The following is a 23,013-nucleotide window of genomic DNA, read 5'->3' as shown; positions in this document are numbered from 1 at the left end:
TCCCGGATCTCTCTCCCATTCCCGGATCTCTCTCCCATTCCCGGATCTCTCTCCCATTCCCAGATCTCTCTCCCATCCCAGATCTCTCTCCCATCCCGGATCTCCCATTCCCGGATCTCTCTCCCATCCCGGATCTCTCTCTGCCATCCCGGATCTCTCTCCCATCCCGGATCTCCCATTCCCGGATCTCTCTCCCATTCCCGGATCTCTCTCCCATCCCGGTCCCCTCAGGCGCTCCCGCCCGCTCCTCAGCGCCCCCCCGCGGCCGTGTTGCGCGGCGCCGCCCCGGCGGTGACGTCAGGCCGGGTGAAGATGGCGGCGGGCGCGGGTCGGCAGCGCTGCCCGCCCTGAGGCCGGAGCCGCCACCATGAGCGGCTCGGCGGACGCCGCGAAGGAGAAGCTGCTGTGGAACGTGAAGAAGGAGGTGAGGGCGGGGGCGGTTCGGGGCTGCGCGGAGGGTCCCTGCAGGGACCAGCCTCGGTGTCCGGGCGGGCGGCCGCGACCGGTCCCCGCGGGAGGCGGTGGGGTCCGTGCGACCCTTCCCGGGCTGTCACCGGGCTGTCACCGGGCTGTCACCGGGCTGTCGGCGGCTCTGGCACCTGGGCAGGGGAGCTCGGGTGGCGGCTCCAGCACACCGTGTGGGGGACCCGGCCGGGCCGGGCCGGGTGTGCTCAGGAACGGGGGACGGTCACATCGCGTTTGGGCTCCCTCGAGAGGTGCCCTCACGGGGTGCTCGGCAGGACGGACGGACAGACAGAGCTCCTGCGATGGCTCCGGGCGGGAGCAGCCCCTGCTGAGGGTCCCTGCCGAGGGGCTGCGGGAGGAGGTGCCTGTGCTGGGCACACTCCTGGGACCGCGGGCACGGCTGTTCAGCTGGGACTCCCCGGGGAGAGCGGCCCCTCCCCGGTGCTCCCGGGAACCGTCCCCTGTGGCTCTGACCGTGTCACAGCGGTGTGTGGCTGCCTGTTCTTGCACAGCAGTGAGGTGGAGGTGTGATGTTTGTCCGTCACGGCGATAGCAAGTATTTTGAACAGGTACCTGCCCTCCTGCTCCTTCCCCTCCCCGGGCACTGGGGAGACAGCAGGGGAGCAGGATCCATCAAAGCTCAGCTGAAAAGTTGTTGCTATGGGCGAGGTTCCCGAGCCCGACTGCGGTGTCCTGATATTCGTTAGTGTTGAAACCAGAACACATCAGGTGTCTCAGTCAGCGTGGGGAGAGTGGAAGGGTAGAGCAGGGACAGGCATGTATGATATGTATGCAGAGCAGCAGGACCATGTCCTGGACTGACCCAGCCAGCCCCTGGATGGGGGCTGCCTGGTGGTACCTGCTAAATGCAGCCAGGAATCTGCCACTTGGATTAGAAATTTTAGCTTAAACTACGACTTTTGAGCCAATACAGTGTAAGGTTTTATTTAGAAGTGAGTGTGCTTGCTCTCCTGGGTAATGTTTAAATATATAAATAAACCAGAAAAATGTTTTCCAAATCTGAAAATTACAATCTTGTGCTAATGTACGAAATGGAAAGTGAAGTGGATTTTTGAGATCCAAGCCAGCTCGAGCTGAGAACAAGTGGTATGTAATTAAAAAATCTGAAGCTAATTTGTTTTTAAAGTCTCTAAAATGTTTTTAATTGGACCTTGGGTTTTAAATTACTTGAATAATGCTTGAAAGTGTTATTTGTACCTTCTGTGTCATCTGCTTTTTTGTTTTGTCATTGATCTGTTTTTTCCATCTCCAGATCCTTACAAATGCTCTTTTAGAACACGTATAGTGGCTTGGCTTTTTGGAGTTGGCCAGAGCTTTCCAGCTTTGGTGTTTGTAAGCAGGTTGTTTGTAAGCAGGTTGAGGTAACACTCCTCACCTGTGCCCTCACAACGTGTGGCCCCTGTCTGTGCTCACAGTAACAAAATGGGCTCAGAAGGCAGTTGGAGACACTGAGATGGAGATTTTATTTGTCTTAAGTAATCAATTGATGGAGGCAGGAATTGAACACAAGTCACTTGTAACCACCCATCAGATGATGCTGCCCTTAATGACCGTAATTAACTTTTTCTGATAGAATTTTCAGCCTCATTTTTTATGCTGTGTGACTTTTCACACAGCCACTTCTGCATACTGTGTGCTGGTGGGCTTGCTGGGAAAACCTGACTCATCCATGGCCATTCTCAGAGCCATCGTTCCCTTCCCTTGGCCTTTAAATCCAGGCTCTACTTCCCATGAAATTATATTCCCATAACCTCAATATCCAGAGGAGTTCAGAGGCCACAGCTTCTTTCTGTGTGCTGTTCCACCAAGCCCGTTAAGATTCAGTTGTCTTTGCAAAATATGTAACTGTCATCTCCAAAGTCACTCAGTGCAAAGTGTTCAGTTTGTTTTGCCTCACCCTCAGCTAAAACTTCGGCATTTTTCCTTTGGGAAATTTAATGCTGTTTGCTTTTCCTCAGATGGACTTTCAGTTCCCACTGGTAGGGAATGTATTTTGTTGGCTCTCACAGAAAAGAAGACATGTAATGTGTTTTGAAAATGTAACTCTGCTGGGATTCATGCTGAGGCTGCTTGGAAGTTCACGTTTCAAACATTTCTCTCTCTCTGCAGGAAAATCTGTTGTGACAAGCAGAGTCATAAAATAGGCTTTTCTCTGGCCATTTCCTTCTGCCTCCTGAAATGGAGGGTTTTGACATTTCTGGATTTAAACACAGCACTTTCTAGCTGTGAAACAAACAGGATAACAATAACCTTAGCAGTTCCTCGCTGAAAGATTTCAGAGTGCTTCAGAAACAAAATGTCTCAACGTGCAACTGAAGTGCAGCCACTTCTGAGCAGAAATACAGTAGTTATTGAACAGCTTCTCTTCGCACCAGCCAGTCCTTCCTCAGCAGTAAGGAGTCAGTGCAGCAGCGCTATTGATAAAGGAGATGAGCAGTAGCTGTACAAGCTGAAGAAGGCACAGGTGCTGGACATGAAGTTTTCCCCTTTGAGGAGAAAACACTGTGGGCTTTAGCTGTGGTCCTGGTTATTCTGGTACTTTATGAGCACTATTCTTTGCCATTTATAAAGCTTCCTTGTAACAAAAATTTAAAAATGAAACATAAAGGCATTTCTCTTTTGTACTTTTTTTGGTGAAACTTACTAAATAATCCATGTATTATGATGTAGGTCTGGTGTTTGCTTCTGAAAGTTTTGGCCATTGTAGGATGTGGGAGAAGGTCAGAGCAGTGATCCATGAAAACATGGTGCAAAAGCTGAGCAGCTTGTCTTCAGGGAGCTTGCTGTGCTTTACCTGGATAATGCTGCCACCAGGACCTTCCTTGCTCCTCAAGTGCTGAGATCTGTACTTGGGTGGGCAGAGCTCTCCCTGCTCGGCAGTGGCTGGCAGGTGTGGTGCCCATGAAGTACCATCTCCAGGGAGAGCAGGGTGTCACTGAGGCTGATGTGGTTCCCTGTTGCTGCCTCTGGCTCACGGACAGACTGACCTGCAGGTGCTGCCTCTGTGCTTGTGCCACCTGGCAGGTGCAGGTGACAGCCTGGTTATGGTGTGTGGCTCCTGTACTGACTTGCAGGGGAGGCACAGGGAACAGGAGGGGTGTTTCTAGGGCAGTTGAGGGAGCTGGTGTCACACCTCAGCCCAGGCTCTCCCTCTCCAGGTTCTGGGAGCAGCTCTGGCCCAGCTGGAGGCTGCAGCCCCCCCTGCATCCCTTGCACCAGCAGCAGGATTCCCTTACCTGCGCGGGTGGATGGGTGCCTGGGGGGGCAGTGGTGATGCTTCTGTTAATGAGATTAATTTGCAGCTTGGTCAGGTCTGCTGGTAACTGCCAGTGGGTGTGAGCGGAGAACAGAGGCACAGCAGTCCCTACAAAGCCAGGCAAAATTGCAAGGGAATAAAAGAAAAAAAAAAAAAAGGCTTGTGTTCCATTTGATCAGAAACATTTGCTTTAGCTCCTTGCCTGGAGCATCCATGAATTACGTGGCAGTGAGGGATGACGTGGGATTGAAGAACACTGCATTCCAGCTTTTGAATCTTCTCATCTCCTGTCTATGCCTTGAAAATGTTTTCTAATAACATTCACTCACTCTCCAGAAAATGCACGGAGCTTGCTTGGATGTGGTGGCAGTTGGGAACACACCAAGTGCCTGCTCTGTGCTCTCAGCTCTGGAGTCTTGAGTTTGACGTCTGCTGGGAGGCACTGGATGGTGCCTCTGAAAAACCATTTGCTTTCTCAGTTTTTATACACTTTAAAATTTTTGTTGACTGAGATGTAAATAACATACTGAGCTAATAAAACCCCGTGTCTGGAGTATGCTTGGGAAATGTGTGGTAGCAGGAAATTGGCTGCTGAGCACTGAGGTCCCGAGTTCTAACAACCGTGTCAGAAATGCTGCAGGAAAGAAACAAATTGCCTTGCTCAGAGTTTATATTGCCAGGCCTCAGGTGTGAGCAGCGAGCCAGGTTTTATAAAGTGCAAAACACTTGCTTTGAAGTCCTCAGCTATAAAACATGTTCTACTTTCAAAACCTCTTACTTGTTTGCTTTTTCCCCTCCAATGTTTTCTTTGCAACTCAGAGGGCTCCTGTTTGATAAGGAGCACAAATTCTGGAGGATCCACTTGATCCAGGATTTGGGGCAAGGCAAATGCCATGTGTTGAGAGGCTCGTGCAGCAAGTGCTGGAGCTGCAGCCTTCTGCCAGCCGGGCTGGGGGTGTACGAGTGGGCATGGAGGCCTCAACATGATTCCTGGGGGAAGGGATGCTTGGTTACAGCATCCAGAATTGGCCTGGCAGAGGAGGAGGGTGCCCCTCCAGACTGGAGAAAGCGTCCCCATAGGCAGCTGCAGAGCCCAGCTGTCAGTGGAGTGCTGCACCTGCACCTTCTGCTGCTCCAGCGCTGAGGGGGGAGGCTCCAGACCTTTGGACCTGTCAGTGCCCTGGAGGAGGGGGACCCAGCTAGCCCTAAATGTTGGAAGAAGGGAGTGTCTGGTTAAGTCTCCTGTCACGGTACCACTTACTTTCATATACTGAAAGTGAATTGGCATTTCTTTAGGCAGAGTGTCCTAACCCTGTAATTATAGCTCACAATTGAGAGAAGCCAAAAATGATGGTGGATTTGTATATGGAAAAGAGCAAGCCCTCTGTGGCCAGGAGGAAATGAGTGTCTGATAAATGAGTTGGTGGAGACAAATAGGTTTCGGCTGGTGTCAGGCTGAGGAAGCCTTTGGGGAGGAATAAGGTAGCAGATGAATGGAGAGTGAGTGCAGCATCTCACCAAGAGCCTCATTGTAAGAGTTGTCTCTTTCTCCCTTAATTTTTGAAAGTCAGTAATTTACACTGATTTCCCTCTGGAGCTTGGCACATCAGCCCTGGAACTGGAAAAGAACTTTGTTTTAAATGTTAAGAAGTGTGATAAATGTAATTTTATTTGCTGTAATTCTTAAATCGTGTCTTGAAGCAGAAACTGAAGGCACTGCCTTCTCTGTAGGTTCTGTAATAATTTTCTATAGTGTTTGGTGCAGCAGAGCTTTGAGGGCATAAGTTGTAATTGCTGTGGCATGTGAAGTCCCCAGGCAGGGGGAAGGTGGCCATAAACTCCTCTAGGGCTGTGTGCTTGTGTAGCTCAGGGATGTTTTGTGCTTGAAAAATTGCTGAAGGACACAAGTGGAGAGGGAACATGGCAACACATGATCTGGTTTCATGAGCATAGGAACTGTGTGCAGGAGGGCCAAGGGTGAATCATAAAGTTTTGCACAGCCCTCTGGAGCTTGTGCTGGAGCAGTTCTTCAGGGGGTATGCTGGGCACGCTGAAATAATTCAGCCTTTTGTGGGGGCACACCCCAAAGAGACCTGTCCTTGTTCTGCCAGAGGTTCCCTCATCCCATGGTAAGCTGCTTGGCTTTGTCTGCCTTTCCCTCCTTAAATCCATCCTTCCCTGCAAAATGTGACCTATGTGAGTGGTGAGTCTGTTTGTGATGGGGAAAAGGCAAGCAGTGGTTGAAAGCAACTCCCAAATGCTGTGCTGGTTTGTGCTGAGGTCGTACAATCATTTCTCTCTGCTCATTTCAGGTGAAGCAGATCATGGAAGAGGCTGTCACCCGGAAATTTGTCCATGAAGACAGCAGTCACATCATCGCCTTGTGTGGTAAATGTCACGTGGAAGAGCTAACACTACCTAACCTTACTTTTCCTCTAGAAATGTCTTTTCTCTGCTGTCAGAGGTAAATGCAGGGATTTAGACATTAGAAATCATGGTGTTCAGGCCCATGCCACCTTTTTATAATTGCTACATGTGTGTGTACATTAAAAATCATAAAGTAACTCCTACTAAAATTTATCTACTGCTCATTTGTACTGTACAGAGGAGAAAAAGTAACTGTGGGAAATGGTCCCAAGACAGGAGGAGGTGCAGGATCCCTGATCCAGTGCCCTTGCTGCAGATTGCCTGTGTGATCCAGAGAGCTCCCAGTGTGGTCTATCTGGTCCCTGCTCTTGAAATCCTGTTCTGGAAGCCATGCTTGGTGTAAGGCAGCTATTTCTGTTAGACTCTGCTTGGCCAAAATTAGGAATACTGTGAAGTCTTCTTCACATGTCTCTTCCTCCCACTGTGATTCTGGTTGGTTTTGTGTTCTGGATTCTTCAGCATCTGAAGAACTAATAACTCCATGAGCTGACTCATTATTGCCCAGCCCGCTGCTGCTTTGAATGTAGACCTTGAAGCAGGTGAAGCTGAATGTTCTGTTTTCTCTTTGGCTGACTGAATGGAGAAACCCCTTCCAGTAGATTTGGCTGACTGCTCCTGGCTGGGGCTCTCCTGTGTGTGCAGTTCTCTTCCCTCCCCCACTCCAGTTTCATGTGCCTCTTCAAGAGGTTTTTCCCTTCTATTTAAAATAAGATTGGCTCAGTACATGAGTCATTTTCAGTGAATCTTTGTTATAAATATAGAATTCTTGTGAATCATTTTACTCTCCTGCAAGGCTGAGTTTAGCAAGAGTCTCTTAAATACATGGTACTTGATTTTCAGGGTCTGTCTGCATCAGTAACTGAACATTTCCTAGCTGCCCTAGGTCCTAGGTGGCTGAAAGCAGTGCCAATGTTTTCACCCCTTGTGAGGAGTGCAGGGGGTTCTGTATTTGTTCTCAATCCAAAGTATAACCCCGTTAGATCCCGGGGGCTCTTCCATCCCCCTGATTTCTGGAAGGTGCAGCTCTGTGGTTTGGGCTCTGCGGCGTGGCTGGCGCGTGCCGTGGTGGGACACAAGTGCCACACTGCTTTGTGCTGGGGTTCTGGGGGGCAGGTTTCCCTGCAGGGGTGTGCTCGGTCGGGGGCAGTGACGCAGGTGTGTCCGTGGCATCCTCGGTGGCTGGCGCTGCTGGGAGAAGCTGGATGTGGATGTTTGCAGCCTGGGCTGTGTGGAGGCGTTTCCTTGGGAACGCAGCTGACATCCCTGACGTGGGGCCTTGCTCAGCTGAGCTGGCTCTGCGGCAGGGAGTGCTGAGCCCTCCTCCCTCGGCCCTCCCTCCACCAGCGTGCCCGAAGCTTCCATGGCTGGAGGTGTTCTCGCCAGGAACGCTGGCCCTTTCCAGCTTCTGCACTTCTGAGGGAAGGGGGAAGAAAAAGGAAGCTTTTCTCTGTCTTTCTAGTTACCTGAAGTGTATTTACAGGGTTTCCAGTTCAGTACATTACACTTGCTGTGTTTGTCCAAAAACTACCTGCGTTTTGCTAAACCTTTTCTGTGTAGTTGTCCATCTTTAGGTCTGACAGTAACATGCTGCTTTAAGCAATTAAAAAACTTGTTTAAGTCAGCTTAACGCACTGGAACATGCTTCATTCATGAATGTCCAAAACACTGTTACCTGAATGATGGTCTTTATGTTTTTAATATATAGTTTGAAATGAGTCTCAGGAGTTTGTTGTCTTTGAATAAATATTTTGGGTGCATTAAATGAAATAATCCTGAATTCCCACGCTGTAAGCTAATTGCCGTAGACTTCAGGTGGGTTATTGAGGGCTGGGACGTGTAACAATCAAAATATATGTTGTTTAGATGTAAATCCAGCATGCCTGCTCGGCAATGTACTTACCTGGGGGAAGGCTGGCGCTAAACATGACTGAAAATAGTAACTTGAGCACTGTCAAACGTGCAGAACTTGGTTTCTCAATCAGATTTTAATTCAAATTAAGGAAGAGATGAACTGCACAAAAAGCTTTTTTTGGCCTGAATAATAAATCTGCTGCCAGTAATTAAACCCACTAATTAAAATGTACAGAATCCCTTTGAGGCTGAACTGAGAAGGCCAGTTCCGATTTTGAGCTGCAGAACGGTATTTAATGTTGTGCTTGGGGCTTCTTGTGAACCTCCTTTGAGGATGGCAGGTCTGCATTGCCATGTCCCTTGGGATGGGAGGGGGTGATTTGCCCAGCTGCCAGTCCAGTCTACTCTGGAAGCAACGGCCTGGGAAACCTTTGGTAGTTGCTGGACACAGTGGTCGAGGAGGGTGTGTGAGGAGGTAAATGGATGGGTGAGGAGATGAGTGGATGCATGCATGGAGAGATGGGTGGGTGTGTGAGGAGGTAAATGGATGGGTGAGGAGATGAGTGGATGCGTGCATGGAGAGATGGGTGGGTGTGTGAGGAGGTCCATGCAGCAGCTGTGCAGTGCTGTGAGTGCCTCGGCCAGCTCTGCAGGATCCCCCCTTTCCTTTGTGGGTGACTTCCACATCTATAAGCACAGTGTGCCAGGTAGTAGGTGATTATTACCATCCTACTTCTTCTCAGTACAGTTACTCTCATGTGCTCCTGTCAGTTGTGCTCCTTCAGCCTCCCCATGTTTCCTTCAGTCAGTGAGACTCGAATATGAGCTTGACTTGGCCAGGTTGTGGTATGTCAGAGCTGGGCTGCAGGCTGAGGATGAAAATGGCTGCATCTGTGAAGCACTCCTGAGTGGCATTATTAGTCTCATTGTGGTGCTCTTGCTCCTAAGCTCCTGCAGTGTCTGTGTAGATGAGGACTGCACAAGCATTTATTGTTCTTGGAAGCAGAGCGAGGACAACTGTCACCCACAAGTGCTTCTGAGATGTCTGTTCTTCAGGCTTTAATTCCACACTCAAGAGAAGACCTGATGTGTGGGCCATCCATTGCAGTTTCCTTTCACAAGCCCTGGGGCACTCATGCTTGGATAATCATCGGTGTAAGATGCTTCCTTCTTGGAAAATAAGTAGAGGGAATGGTTATTTGGAATAGCTCTGAGTCAGTCAGGATCTGTTCACAGCAAAAGGACTGGTGTGTTCTGAGAAACAGAACATGCTCTTGGGTCCTCTTCACATTTTAGAACCAATTTAGTGTGTAATAGGATTGCAGTTATAAGAATGGACTTTCTGTCCAACAGTTTAACAGTTCCTTCCCAGCTTCCTAAAGCAGATGAGTACTACACTCATTCTGGAGGTGGGAGGCAGTAGGAAAGCAATTGTGTGGCTGCATTTTCTGGAGCCACGTGCTTAGCTGAGATCTTCAGACCCTGTAAATGTTTGTAGGAACACAGTCAAATAGCACTGGCAGAAGTCATGGATGAGTCTCTGTCAAAGCTGGCAGTGGAAAATTGGGAATCCTTTGAACATGAATATGGCTGGTGACTCCTGGAGGTATTTTGGGGATGGATTGGTGTGTGAGCTGCAGGAATGCCTGGCAGTGCTGGTTAACAACCTCCACTGCTCACAGACACAAGGGTTAACCACAGCAGCGTGTTAGTTGTCCGACTGTTGCCTTCACTGGTCGTATGATGACTTGTCATCCCATTTTGCACTAAGTTAATTGTGTTTAAAAGAGATCTAATTAGGAACCCGGGAGTGCGTGATGCTGGAGCTCATGTTTTGTTCTCGTTCAGGACCTGAAATCCAGGCAATTATCAGAGTCACCAAACGTCACGACTGCCAGCCCCAAGCAATGAAAAATCATGAGTCAGAAATCTTTTCCTTCATGGCCCTAAATTACAAGGCTGGATTAAAGTTCATGACAGGAAAATAAAATCATATGAGGGATTGAAATGTATCTCTTAAGTACATTTCTTACCCAGAGGTTCTTATCCAGTGGTTTGCTTCAAGAGGGTACAGCTTTCAGAAGAATATTCAATAGCCACAACTTGCAGTAAAGTTGTGGAAGGCAGCAATGTGGGAAACTGTTGATTTATTTTTAAGTCAAGAAGTAAATTCCTGATAGAAGCCCTTTTCCTGTCTCCTGTTTAAAATATGGCACCAAAGTGTTGGCAGATGGAAGGGACTGGCTGTTGACATGGAGCTGTTCTGGACCTCGTTCCTGGAGTGACCTGAGTGTCCACACAGTGAGCTGTTCCTATCATTTGCAGTTGGAGTGGCAGCCTTCCACTTCTCCTGAAAATCAACCCCATTAGGAAGAGATGTCTTATGCTTTGGGGTTTTTAGGTGATTCTCTTGAGTCTTCTAAATAGCACCATACTTATAGGTTTGACAGAAAATTCAGTTTCTCTCCTTTTTTTCCTTAGCTCACAGAAATGTAACTTCTGTAGAAATGGATGTAAATAACCATTGTTCACCCTGACAGTTTATCATCCTAATTCTTTGCTTTCTAACCTCAGCATGGATATTAAAAAAAATGTAGTTAATCTGCTATGGAAATGCAAGTCTCTCACAAACAAAACACAACCCTCACTGTATTACTGCTCCTGTTTGGAAAACAAACATTTTTGGTGATGAATAATGCTTAAAAAACAGTTTACAGAGATTCTACCTCACTTGATAAACACATTAGCCCAAAGAGAGTACCAGAGATGATCATAATCAAGGGGAGGCCAATGTTTCTTCACACAAATTTAAAAGGTTTTTGATTGTGCTCCAAAGATGATGCTTAAAGTAATGAGTGGTGTTCTGTAGAGAGGAGAAGAGAGAGTCAATACTAGCTCTGATTAAACAGTTTTTTAACTGCATGTGTTTTTAGTTTGAGAAGATGAAACATAATCTGTCATGCTTTTTAGAGAACTCTGCTCAATATTTTACTTTAATCCTGGGCCATTAATTGGATCATATTCAATATTTAGAGGAATGTCAGTAATTTTGATTAACCCTTAAGGGTGTTTAATGGAAACACTTCCATTTCCTGAAGGTTATTGAGATCCTTGAAGCTTAATGGTCAGGATTTTAAAGGGGAGCAGTCACCAGCTTCCAGCCCTGATGTTTCCTGGCCAGAACTATCTTTAAAAGTGAGGAGTGTCCATTTAGAGACTTTTTTATTTTCTAGGCAACTACCGAACAAAGGATGTTATGTGGCAGAACCAAACCCAGGTAGGTGGCTGAGGGCAAAGGAGCAGATTTGGGTGTCTCCTCTGCAGTCCTTTGCTGCTGGGCTGACACACAGGTACAGCTGAGTCTCACCTGCTCAGCATGCCCTTCTCAGTGGCACAGCATGCTGGAACCTGGCAGTAAAACTGCTTTCAAACTGGGCAGATCTGTCATTATCTGGGGAAAGCAACAGCAGTTGGAAGTCGTGAGCATCTGACGTCTTCTTTATCATCCTCCTCTTTTCACTTGTTCTTAATTTCTTCAGCCTCATGAATTCGATTCCCTGTGCACAGTTTCCATGAAAACAAGGTATTTAGCTGCAGTATTTCTTCCTGTCTAAGGAAAATCTCATCTGCTAAATATACCCCATAAATCATCCTTCCACAGGCCTTCTTCTCTCTGCTCACCACCCTTCCAGCCCCAGAGCTCTCATTTCAGACTCCATTAAGTCACGTCAAGATTTTCCTAGAGGCAAAAAAGAAGAAAACCAAACTCGTTCACCTGACTCTGCAACAAGTAGCCGTGGTGAAGTCATAAAAAAGTGACATTTTCCAAAGCTTGGTGGGCACCATGATTATTTGAACTGTAAATCAATAATATATCTGCACTTAATTAAATTCAGCAGTGGATACTGCAGGGAATGTTCCTCAAAACTGGCTGGAGTTAATGGATTTTTAGATGGCTGCTGTTGGTGGAACCATACAAGGGAATTACCTGAGCTGTGCTGATTTATTCCCAGTGCAGTGCTGCTCTTCCAATCTGTGTGTAATGAGTTGCTGCCTTTTTATCTGGTGGGTTTTTGTCTGTGTTTGCTGTAGGTACAGTGAGTTTAGGCAGGCTCAGATCACACTGGGCTGTGCCCAGAGAGCTCACACTTACTGACCTGGATGCACACATACCTGTATCCAAACGACCTGCATGTGCACAAGGCCACCTGCTGATGCCTTTCTGATGTCAGTTAGTGTCCTTTTAGAGTGTTAGATTCCAAAGAGGGGAAAATGGTTCATTTTCTTTAAAATAGGTGAATAACTTCATTTCCCTGTCCCATAGGTTAACCCCTAGGAGAATTTGTGTGTTATCTCTTTAGGCAGCAATCTGAGCTTTGCACTTTGTGACTCCAGGGGATTGCCTATTTTTGGTTTATCAAAAAGCACCATTGCCAAGGGCCTCTCCTGTCCTTTAAAGATTCTGCAGCTTGAGGTGACTCTTCTCCCAGTGTGTTCAGGGTGTGTTAAGTTTGCTTTCCAGCTGAGCTTGGCTGTGGGCAGTGCTGGCAAGGTGCAGTGAGATCAGTGCCTGCCTTGGACACAGAGCCAAGGGAAAGCCCTGTGGGGCTCTGCCAGGCAACTTGTCCCTGGCTGCTGTGCTGTGCCACTCTCGTGCTGCTCACTGTGCTGGAGAGATGCTTTCCTGCTGTCCTGTGCTACCAAGGTGACATCCCCACAGTCCCCCGGGTTGGGATGGGATGGCACCTCTGTCTCAAGACGTGCTGCCCTCCTTGGATGTTTTGTGGTTAACTGGACAAAAGGCACCGTGTGTTTGAAAGCACGTTCAGATCAAGTCAGACATCACTGGAAAGTCAGCTGTTCTGGAAGAGTTCTCGTAGAAAGCAACCTGGAGAAAAGAGCTGGAGACAACCAGTGCTGTAAGTCTCAGTCAGGGGGTGAAGTGGAGGAGAAGGAAGTGCCCTGAGGGTCACACCGGCAGGGCTGTGACCTGCACCCTGATCTGAGGGTGCCTTACACATAGAACTGGGCATGCATTAATGTCTCATGCTGTGGAACATGCATTTTGAGGCAGTCCAGCAGTGAAGCCCAGTGTCTCTGTTGTTACCCAAGTCCTTGTGATGAGAAGTGTCACAATGGACTAATTAAATATTGGGGCTTTAGAGACAGTCGCTGTGGAAATTGCCCTCAGTGGCAGCTGCAGCATTTATTAATAATTAAAGCTGTGCCTGCTGTGCTTTTCACTAAATTTGTTTCATTAATATTTTATTGTTTTAAAGAAATAAAAAGCAGTGGAGGTGGGAAGAGGCCCTGTTTCCTAAGCAACAACAATGCACTTCTTTGCAGTTATTTTTAAAGGCAGGTTGCTTCGTTTAGGATTTGGAACCAGTTATTGCTGCATTGCTCCAGGCGTCTGGAAAACCGCTTCTCTTTTTTCATTTCCTTTATTTCTAATTGAAAGGCAGAGCAAAGCACTCGCTGGGTTATGAGCTGTTGGGGTGGTTGCTGGAGGGGAGGTAGGACGGTGATGTGAAGCATGTCCCGTGCTGCCATCCCTGTGTTCTCCCCGGGCTGCGTTGTCCCCGTGCTGTCCCTCATGGGCACTGCTTGGCTCGAAGCGGAGCCTCCTGCTCGTGTCAGACCACAGGCACTGCCTCTGCTGCCCGCAGGTGTCCTGTGATCACTGAGGAGGTTCCTGCTGGGAGCTGATGGCTGACAGGGTCACGCAGAGATGTTCCATGAGTGCTGGTCCTCCTTCCAGGGAACAGGCTGTTGTCCCTGATGGCATGGTTGTGTTCTGGGGCAGTAGTTCTGGTGGGAGCTCGTGTCCAGAGAGAACAGGAGTCTGCCCAAGCTGAGGTCACTGGCACTGCCCTGTTCAGAGAGTCTGCTTTTTGCTGCTCCTCTGGGTTCAGCCCAGGCAGGACCCTCTAGGCAGGAGGTTTTCCTGTGTGGCCCTCAGCCTTGCCTGGGACTCGGATTAGTTTCCAGGGTCTGAGCAGTGCAGAGAGGTGTTTTTAAGATACAGGCATTCAGGTGTCGTGGAATTTGGAGCCTTCAAGTCCAGTAAGGAGAAGAGTCTTCAAGAAATGTTCAGCACCTGACAGTGTTGGGCATAAAGTGCAACAACAAAAAGCTGCCTTCTCTCAAAATGAGCCACTGAGTGTTGGGTGAGAGGCAGAGAGTATCGGAGCAGATGGAGAGCCATGTGTTACTGTAAGGAGCATTTCATGTGGCAATTGGAGCTGTGGTTTCCCTCGGGGCTGCCCTACTGTCAGCCGGTACGGGAGAGCTGGGTGCTCATGCAGACCCTGTGGTGGCTGCCCTGCCCGCGTGGGCTGTGCTGGGCACACCTGGCACTACGGCTGGATCGTCTCTTCCCTGTGAATGAATCCTTCCCCGCTTTGTATGAGCAGTGTTGACTGTGTGAGTCATCTGCAGTCTCACTTGAAAAGCCGATAGACGGGGAAGGCTTATTTTTTGTTCTGGTTTGTTGTTGTTATTTTTTTTTTTTTTTAATTTGTATTTCTTTTGTTTCTCTTTCCTGCAGCAGGTTACACGAGAGCTGGATAGATTTCTGCTGCAGTCTTGCAAGGCTGACATAGTGCAGTGCAGTGCTTTGCTAGAGCCATCAGGGTGTGTTACAGGGTGGTTCTGTGAGTCTGTGATGTGCACAGTGGGGTGAAATTACTGGGAGATTTCAGTTTGTTTATATACTGCCATTGTCTGTACATTATAAGGTGCCTGCAGCTGCAGATTAGACAGAGGCTGGCATGCAGTGATTTTGATTGCAGTGTGTCTGTCCCTGTCCCGCAGGCGTGGTGGAGGCGTGCCTGCTGCACATGCTGAAGCGCAGGGCTGCCGGCTTCCTGCGCTCGGACAAGGTGGCCGCGCTCTTCACCAAGGTGGGCAAGACGTGTCCCGTAGCTGGAGACGTGTGCAAGAAGGTGCAGGAGCTGCAGCAGCAGGTGGAGAGCAGGTGAGGCCGAGGTCTGTTTGCCAGCAGAGTTCATGCAGTGTGTGTGTGTGTGCAGCGTGCTGGGGACACACAGACTGCTCGGTGAATTCAGGGGCCTGCCTGGGCCACGTGTCTCGTTCGTGGCTGTAACAATAAGGCAGATGTTTGTGTTTGATCGAGCTGGCAGCAAGCAAAGGGACAGAGGTGGGGAACTGGGGCTTTGGTGTTTCATTGTGCTTCTCAATACAGCGGAGCAGCATGTCCAGCCCACACACAGCAACAGGAGTGACTAATTACTGGTGATTTCAGAGGCCCCACAGTCGGGGTATGGTGGACCAGCTTGGTGGGAAGGGAGTGGGTGGAAAGAGGAACCAAGGAACAGGCTTACTGGAAAAGCTGTTTTGGCATGCTTCTGTCAAACCAGTGACAGATTTGTGGGTATCATGGTAGGAATAGTTGAGTTAATGGATACAAAGACTGATGGGAGGAAGGATGATATAGGAAAGCCTTTAAGTACGTACTGGACTTGAGCACAACAGAATGTGTCCTGGAGTCAAGGACTGGAGATTACTGGAAGTCTTAAATTTCTTGCTGCTGGTGAGTAGTGCAATTAAAATTTTCCATGTGGTTCTGCTAATGGAGTCACAGTGCATGAGGCTGTGGGAGGAGTGTCTTGTCCTGTAAGCTCAGGACAGGACCATTTCTTCTTCTGTTTGTAGGCACTGCTGAGCCCTGGGAGCTCTTTGTACGTCATAGGAACTTTTAGCCTCTGATCAACTTGCTGTAAGAAGGGTTTTGCCAAGAGAGCTTAACTTCTTATTCTGTTGAAGTCTTCAATTATTGACAGTTGTTTAAATTAGCATTTATATTTCTGTTTCATTTTCTGGCATTTATCTTTATTAGACTTGTAGTTATCAGGCTTTGTTATGTGGTATGTGCAGGTATGTACCTATTTTTGACATATTTTTAATTGTGTGCCTACTGATACCGACTGGCATTTTATTAATTTTATTTTTTTAAATGTTGGGAAGAAGGATGCTTTCTGTTGAAAATGCAGCAGCCTCTCCTGGTTAAGAGTCCACACAACCCCCTCTCTGACTACTAGAGATTTTTGTCTGTGTCCTCTGACAGAAAGGAGCAAATTACTTAAATTCTATGGGTTCTCTTGGAATTTTGTGGTTTTCAGCTATTAACAGCCACAACTGTGGAAAATAGGCACAGTAAAGAGACTAATGGGAGGTGTGCAGGGGGTGGACTCGCTTCACTGGGTGTGTGAAGTGAGACAGGAGGGCTGGAGCTGCCTCACTGGTCCTGAGGCAGTGGCTCAAGAAAGCCCCTGTTCAGGATGCAACCAAACACACTCGAATTGCTCAGATGTCAGTGCTGTCGTGTGTTTCTTGCCTTGTAGAGGTGCTTTCATGGCCTCCTGGAGGACTAGGGACTCTGTAAATGCAGAGAGGAATTACAGATGCCACCCCAAACGAATGTATTTGCTCTTTGTAACTGAGCAGTTTCCTGAAAGGGAACCTGAGTTCTAGTAAAGAACGGGATCGTTTGAGAACATGGATTTTCTGCTGCACATTGTTGATGTCACAGTTTCTTTCCTCATTGAGGCAAAGCTGAACTTTCTGCTATTTTAAGGGGAAAATTTTCTGGGAAAGAGATGAAGAAGGTTGCTGTTCCCCTCTCAGCCCAATGCAGAAAGCCAAGGCAGTGTGCAGTGCTGTGCAGCAGGAGGCTGTCCCTGGGAACTGGATAATCTTACAGACTCCTCCTGTAAATAACTCAGAACTGAGGCGTCCTGAATCCTTAGAGCCGTGATTTTCAGCAGATCCCTGATGGTGATCTGACTAGAACTCCACACCCGGAGGGAGTGAGTGCTCACCCAGTGGTGCAGACAGCTCGTACACAGATACTGCACTGGCCACACACACAAACACCTCCCCACGTGGAGAGCTCTCTGGGAGAAGGGCAGTTGGAATTCTGACTACTTTTACTTTATCACCTTCTGCAGGAAAAATCAGCCAAGTGGTCAGGAACCCCTCAAGAGGCAGGGATCAACCACAAGCAAAACACCTGTCCTGACACCTCAGGCCATCAAACACATCTGGGTTCGGACAGCCTTGATTGAGAAAGTGCTCGACAAGATTGTGCAGTACATCGTTGATAACTGCAGGTAAGAAAAGAAGCAGAAACAGGGATTTGTTGTACTGATGCTGAGTTTAGGTATCTGCAACAAGGGATTTCATCAAAAGTATTCAGACTTCTGTGATGCAGAGTTCTGGTCAGATGAAAACCAGTTGCAGAGACATTTAGAAAAAAATGTACTTCTGTTTTTAATCACTGATGGTGTTTCAGGCTTACAAAAATTGTTAACAGACATTCAGCTTTCCAGAAATCAGCTAAAAACCCTAACTTCAAGTATATTAGGTGTGCAGATTCTACTGGGACCTAGACTTAGTGGAATAGGAATGTCTTCTAAAAGGTCATGAGTTGAAAATAATCCTTTGGAATTTTAGGATTATCAGGGAGGAAAATGCCCTTTGTAGATGAAAGAAGGGAAAATTAAAACAGAAGGAGTTAATGACATAAAACCTTAAGGTTGTGAAAACAGGTTCTTTGAATCGTGTTTCCTTTTTAGAAAAGTCAAGCTCTGTGTAAAATGAATCTTCCCTTGCAAAACCAGAGAAATGCATCAGTGCTTTATGGATGTATTCCACGGGGACTTCCTAAGAGGAAAAGACAAGTTCTCTCTGTTCTGTCATTGCTTCCTGCAGCCCAGGATCAGCTGTGGTTTCCCAAGGGGTGGCTCTTAACTCTTACCTTCCTGCCCTCCCATAACTGATGATACAAAATACTTATGGGGCACACTGGGGACCATTTGCCATAAAAAGATAAAAGGAGGGACCCTAAAGCTTGATGTGGTCCCAGAAAGGTATGTGTGTATCTGCTGCCACTGCAGTTTGTTTGCAGGGGTCCTCCTGTCATTGCACACTGGGGGCCACGTTCTTGCCCATCAAAGCCCAGGGGTCTGAACAAGGACGAGAACTAGGGCAGAGCAAATTATTTTCACAGTATTTTCCAAGTTTGCATTACGGTTTTCCTTGTCATCAGCTTTATTTACATGATGTATCTTCCCACTAAAAAGCAAGAGAATGGAAGAAAGGTTTTTGTGCTGTTCAAGCAAACTGTTGCTCTGGGATGTGCAATCCCAGCTTGGTTTATGAGCTGTGTGCAGAAGAGACAGAGGGAGGGTTGGCTGTGTCGCAGAGACAGAGTTAATGAAAGCATTTCAGTCTGCTGTCTCAGTGTCTGTGGATACATGGGCACAAGGTTTTTTAATTTCTTTTCCGTATAATCCACCAGGAGACAAGAGAGTTTGCTCTCAGTTTTTCCATTACTGTGTGTTGGAGATGTTCACCTTGCTGCCTTCCCCATCCTTTAGATGAGTTAGGATCAGGTCCTTAATTGCAGGGCTGTGATTTTGAGAACCTGATTTGGTGAATAAAACAAACCTCTTCCTAAGGCTTGTTGCCATGCATCTTTGACATTACTGCTCAAGTGCTCCATGGTCATATCCTTCAGCTGTTCTGTCCTAGAGGAGGAGCAGGTGCTTTAGAGTTTGAGCCCCATCTAGTGAACAGACCATAGAGGACAGTGGCTTTCAAGAAATGTGGGGGTTTGGATTTTTTGGCCATGTGGTTTTGTAAGGCAGCTTTGCCTGCTGTAGTGTCAACTTTGGTGTCATTGCAAGAGCCGCTGTTTGTCACAGTTCATTGTTCTTGACAATGTTTCGAGGCGATTCCTCACAGATGAAAGAGGTGTTTAGGAATGTGTGGATTGTTTTGTCTCTGTGGAAAATGGACAAAATTGCTTGCAGAGAGTTATTGTTTGTCTCCGTATTGCAGTAGTGCCCAAAGCCCCAGATCAAATATACTGGGTAAACACACTGAGCACAAGGCAAGCTCCTGCCTCTCCAGAGCTCAGTTAAAAAGTAGATGAGGCAGAATGAGCATATTGAGGGGAGGTGACTTGCCTGGAATTATCACAGCTGATCGGGCAGAATATGCATCCAAAGTAGGGATGGTGTTCAGCTGGTTAAATGTAGAAGTCTAGGGTGTAGGTTTATTGAATTAGTGGTTCCAGGCTCCTTTTATGCTCCATGGAAATCTAGTCAATGCTATTGATATAATTTAGGAAATTATCTGCTTCCAAAGCAGATGTCTAAAATAAACTAAATTTAACTAAATAAACTAAATATCAGGTCAAGGGACTCATCCTACCAGGAGGCATAAGAGCTTTCAAAAATACCAACCAGTGTTTTTAATTGGGCTCTCATCTTTTATTCCTAGTAAATATTATGAGAAAGAAGCTCTACTTGCAGATCCTGTTTGTGGCCCAATACTGGCTTCTCTTCTAGGTGAGTTCTTGCAAAGTTACTTCTTATGCTGAAGAAATAAATTGTTTCTTAAAACATTTTGTATTATAACACTGTAACAAGAGGTAATTTTTCTCTCTCACATGTAGTTTAGCTATTTATAACAGAGCCACACAGAAGATGTTGTTGCTTATGAGCCCAGTACAGACTGGTCATCTGGTTTTATTATTAATTTTTGGTTGGATCAGAATACAGAATGGGAGTCGCTTTTTACTGCTTGCTGGCAGATTGTAACTGCTAATGCTGCTGTGGCAGGGCATTGTGGCCTGCAGGAATCCTTTGACACAGCCCTAGGTAATAGGGCTGATCTGTGTTGTCTGTGTTACGGGCTGATCCCGTATGGTCAGAGATCATTAATATTCACTGGGCTGGAGAGGGAAGTCTCACTGTCAGGGCTCAGCCAGCAGGATAGGACCATGTGTTTGTGAACAGGCTCAGGTGGTTTCTCTCCTGGCTGTTTTCCCAGTTGGTCCGTGTGCTCTGGAGTACACCAAGCTGAAGACAGCCGATCACTACTGGACAGACCCTTCGGCCGATGAGCTGGTCCAGCGGCACCGCATCCAAGGAGTCCACGGCCGCCAGGACTCTCCCTCCAAGCGCCCAGCCCTGGGAGTAGGTATTTACTTTGTAGCTGTTTCTGAGTTAAGTACGGACTGATAGTAAAAACAACCTCACGAGGGAGAGATCTGAATCTGGAACAACCTTTCTGTTCTGTAATGGAGCCTTTATCACAGATTAAAAGTCCATTTGGGCCCCAGTGTCCTCTTTATCTCAATGTAGAAAAGCTTGAGATCCAGCCCTAAATTCTGTGGCTTTTGACGGTTGTGATCTGGCCAGGTAACTCACTAGAAATTCTGAGCTGCTGTGGTCAGGCCTGAGTAAGAGTCCAGGTGATTTCTCTGCAAAGTCTCCTGGCTCTACAGGAGTTCCACTCTGTGGAGACTGGTCTCAATGGCACAGTTCCTGGGTTACTGCCCTGCCCGTCCCTGTCCCACCTGACCTGCCCTGCCCTGCCCTGTGTGTGTCTGTGCCAGATCCGAAAGCGCCATTCCAGCGGGAGCACGTCAGAAGATCCCTTTGCTGCTTCGGCCAGGGAGTATGTGGAGTCCCTGCACCAGAACTCCCGAACACACCTCCTGTACGGCAAAAACAACGTCCTGGTCCAGCCGGTGAGTGGGGGAGTGCTGGGCCAATGGCTGCGACTTGAGAGGTCAGTGGGGTGGGAGAGGGTTCGACTCAGGCTTGTCAAGGGCTCAGGGCAGTGCTGCCTTGACTCTGTTATGCTGAGGTAGGTTAAGACGTGACAGATGCTTTCACTGCTGCCCTGTGTGAATGTGCAGTGGGCCTGTAGGCAGGAACAAACATACTGGACCGTATTTCATAAACCCAGTGACTGTTGTGATTTTCCCCCTCTTTCTAGTAGTAATATTAAATACCAGTATTTGTTAAGGTTGTTAAGGTTTCCCTCAGCAGTTCCCAGATAATGCACCTCTGAAATTTATGGGGCATAGGAACTCTGGAACATATATTTTGTACAGGTACTTTGTGCACTTTAGTCAGCTGGGTTTTCTGTTTGTTGCTTCTGTGAACAGAAAGATGACCTGGAAGCAATTCCTGGATATCTCTCCCTTCATCAGTCAGCAGATAATTTGACATTAAAATGGACTCCAAACCAGTTGATGAATGGAACCCTTGGAGATTCAGAGCTGGAGAAAAGGTATTCATTACGCTCAGGAAAGATGGGAAGCATTCACAATGTTTGTTCCTTGTATACTTGACACCATGGCATAAGTGTAACAAGGCTGATTTAATGGAAGGGCTTCTGAATAGTGTCTGAATTGGTGTTGGACAGCTTGGGTTCTCTTCCTGTTTTGTCATAGATGAAGCAACTTTCCAAGGGTCCTGTCCTGCATTTGCATATAACACCTTTTCTAAAGGAAAACAAGAGCCTGCTCTTCGATGTCTTCAGGAGAAAAGGCCCAACACAACCTTCTATCATTAGAATTCTTGTACATCCTTTCAGAGGGTCCCAAATCACTTGGCACCTGTGGCTGATCTCAGCCTCAAAAGGGAGACCTGCAGTGTCATTGTCTTTCGTTAGATCAGTTATTCATTGGATTGGGGATTTTGCTTCAGTAGGAAGACAGGTAGTCTTGCACCAGGCAGGTATGCCTCCTCAGGGAATGCTTTCTTCAACCCCAGGAGCATGCTCTGAGATGCTTAATCCACACCATTCTGTTTCTGAAACTTCATGTGTATTTTTCATAGCACATTAATGGATATGGAAAATACAATGTTTCCTGCACTTTCCTTCCCTCTTAGTGTTTACTGGGACTACGCATTGATAGTGCCACTGAGCCAGATCGTCTGCATCCACTGCCATCAGCAACGTAAGCACAACCCGTCCTCTCCTGGGGTTCCCCAGAGCCCCTTCCTGCCAGGGGAGTGTTAATGCTGCTGCCAGTTTATGTGGTGCCTCTTAGGGCATTGTTATAAACAGAGACAAATGCTTTTGCATCTTCAGCTGCCTTCATTGAAGGGTCCAGGAAGGCTCCTGTGCCAGCACTCCAGTGTCAGCTGATTTCTGTGCTTTGGTTTTTCTGGGTGTTGGTTTTTTCTGGATGTCTGTGCAGAACAGCACTTACAGGAAGCTGTCAGAGGCAGGTATTAAACATGCAAGCTTTGGCTTTGTAAGCATAGACCTCCATCCACTGAGCATTTCAAAAAAGGAAGGGGGGAAAAGCAAGTCTGTCAGCCTTGTCTGCAGTGGGATCATCAGCCTGTAGAAAGAGCATGTGTGTAACCAGGCCACTCTCTGCCACCCTCAGACCACCCAGAGCTCACGAGCCCATTCTGCTCAATGGAGGGAGAATCTGGAATGCCATTTCTCTCCCACTGCTTTCCTGACCACAGTCCTCAAGTCAGAATCACAGAGCAAAGACACAGAACATTTAGAAGTTTTATTTGGAGTCAGATTTGAGCTACAACTGGACTGAAGGACTTTTTGAACTAAGAGCCTGTTTTAGAAGACAGTTTAAATATTTTGCTTTAAAAAAAATCAAACCACGGCAAATACATAAGCAGGAGAGCTATTTGAACTGTCTTTTTTTTCTCTCAGTGTCAGGAACACCTCTGACTAGTTATAGATGTGTGGGAATGAGTGTTAAAATCTGCAATCCCAGCTGATAGAGGATGACAACTGCAGGAGGCCTGTCACAGCTTGCTTGTATCTTGAGGTTCTTTAGGACTAAAGGGCTGAGATCATCCCTAGATCACACTGTGTCTTACAGAGCTTTAGTTAACTACTTAGACATGATCACCAAGAAAATTTATTTAGGAGGTAAGAGCAGAAAATAGAGGTTCTAGTGTAACGATGTGGACTGCCCTTGTCCTTCTTTGCAGCAGAAAGCAGATGGACATTAGTCCTGGTGAGTCAGGATGGAACTCAGAAGCCTCCACTGCACTTCCCCCAAGGAGGGCACCTCCTCGCCTTCCTGTCCTGTCTGGAAAATGGTCTCCTGCCTCGTGGTCAGCTGGAGCCACCACTGTGGTCACAACAGGGCAAGGTACCGTCTTTTCTGGTGGGCTGTTGTAGTA

At 47.4% G+C, this 23,013-nt stretch overlaps 2 protein-coding genes across 6 annotated transcripts in view; one reads left to right on the top strand and one right to left on the bottom strand.

The window, feature by feature from the left end:
• Positions 1-16,917, bottom strand: part of IFT20 (intraflagellar transport 20) — a 30,541-nt gene extending 13,624 nt beyond the window's left edge. The window contains exons 1-3 of the mRNA XM_027883866.1: positions 16,913-16,917; positions 7,488-7,493; positions 739-745 (exon numbers count right to left, since the gene is read on the bottom strand). The gene's annotated coding sequence lies outside the window, so the exon portion shown is untranslated. The remainder of the gene's footprint in view (positions 1-738; positions 746-7,487; positions 7,494-16,912) is intronic.
• The window catches only part of SGSM2 (small G protein signaling modulator 2), a 38,294-nt gene continuing 15,585 nt past the window's right edge, over positions 305-23,013 (top strand). For 3 of the 5 annotated variants that reach the window (XM_027883853.1, XM_027883851.1, XM_027883854.1), the window contains exons 1-10: positions 305-424; positions 6,055-6,130; positions 14,837-14,999; positions 16,993-17,154; positions 19,331-19,398; positions 19,883-20,028; positions 20,451-20,585; positions 21,009-21,133; positions 21,739-21,806; positions 22,819-22,982. In XM_027883853.1, coding sequence (XP_027739654.1) covers positions 368-424; positions 6,055-6,130; positions 14,837-14,999; positions 16,993-17,154; positions 19,331-19,398; positions 19,883-20,028; positions 20,451-20,585; positions 21,009-21,133; positions 21,739-21,806; positions 22,819-22,982 — 1,164 coding nt within the window. In that variant the 5' untranslated portion in view covers positions 305-367. The remainder of the gene's footprint in view (positions 425-6,054; positions 6,131-14,836; positions 15,000-16,992; positions 17,155-19,330; positions 19,399-19,882; positions 20,029-20,450; positions 20,586-21,008; positions 21,134-21,738; positions 21,807-22,818; positions 22,983-23,013) is intronic. The other 2 variants (XM_027883852.1, XM_027883855.1) reach the window with 1 other exon arrangement.

The sequence above is a fragment of the Empidonax traillii genome, unplaced genomic scaffold (genome assembly GCF_003031625.1).
Source record: "Empidonax traillii isolate 1590-97213 ecotype Southwest subspecies unplaced genomic scaffold, ASM303162v1 scaffold135:size1941959, whole genome shotgun sequence".
NCBI lineage: Eukaryota > Metazoa > Chordata > Aves > Passeriformes > Tyrannidae > Empidonax > Empidonax traillii.
The sequence above is the reverse complement of the archived record's forward strand: the minus strand, read 5'-3'. Positions and strand labels throughout refer to the sequence as shown.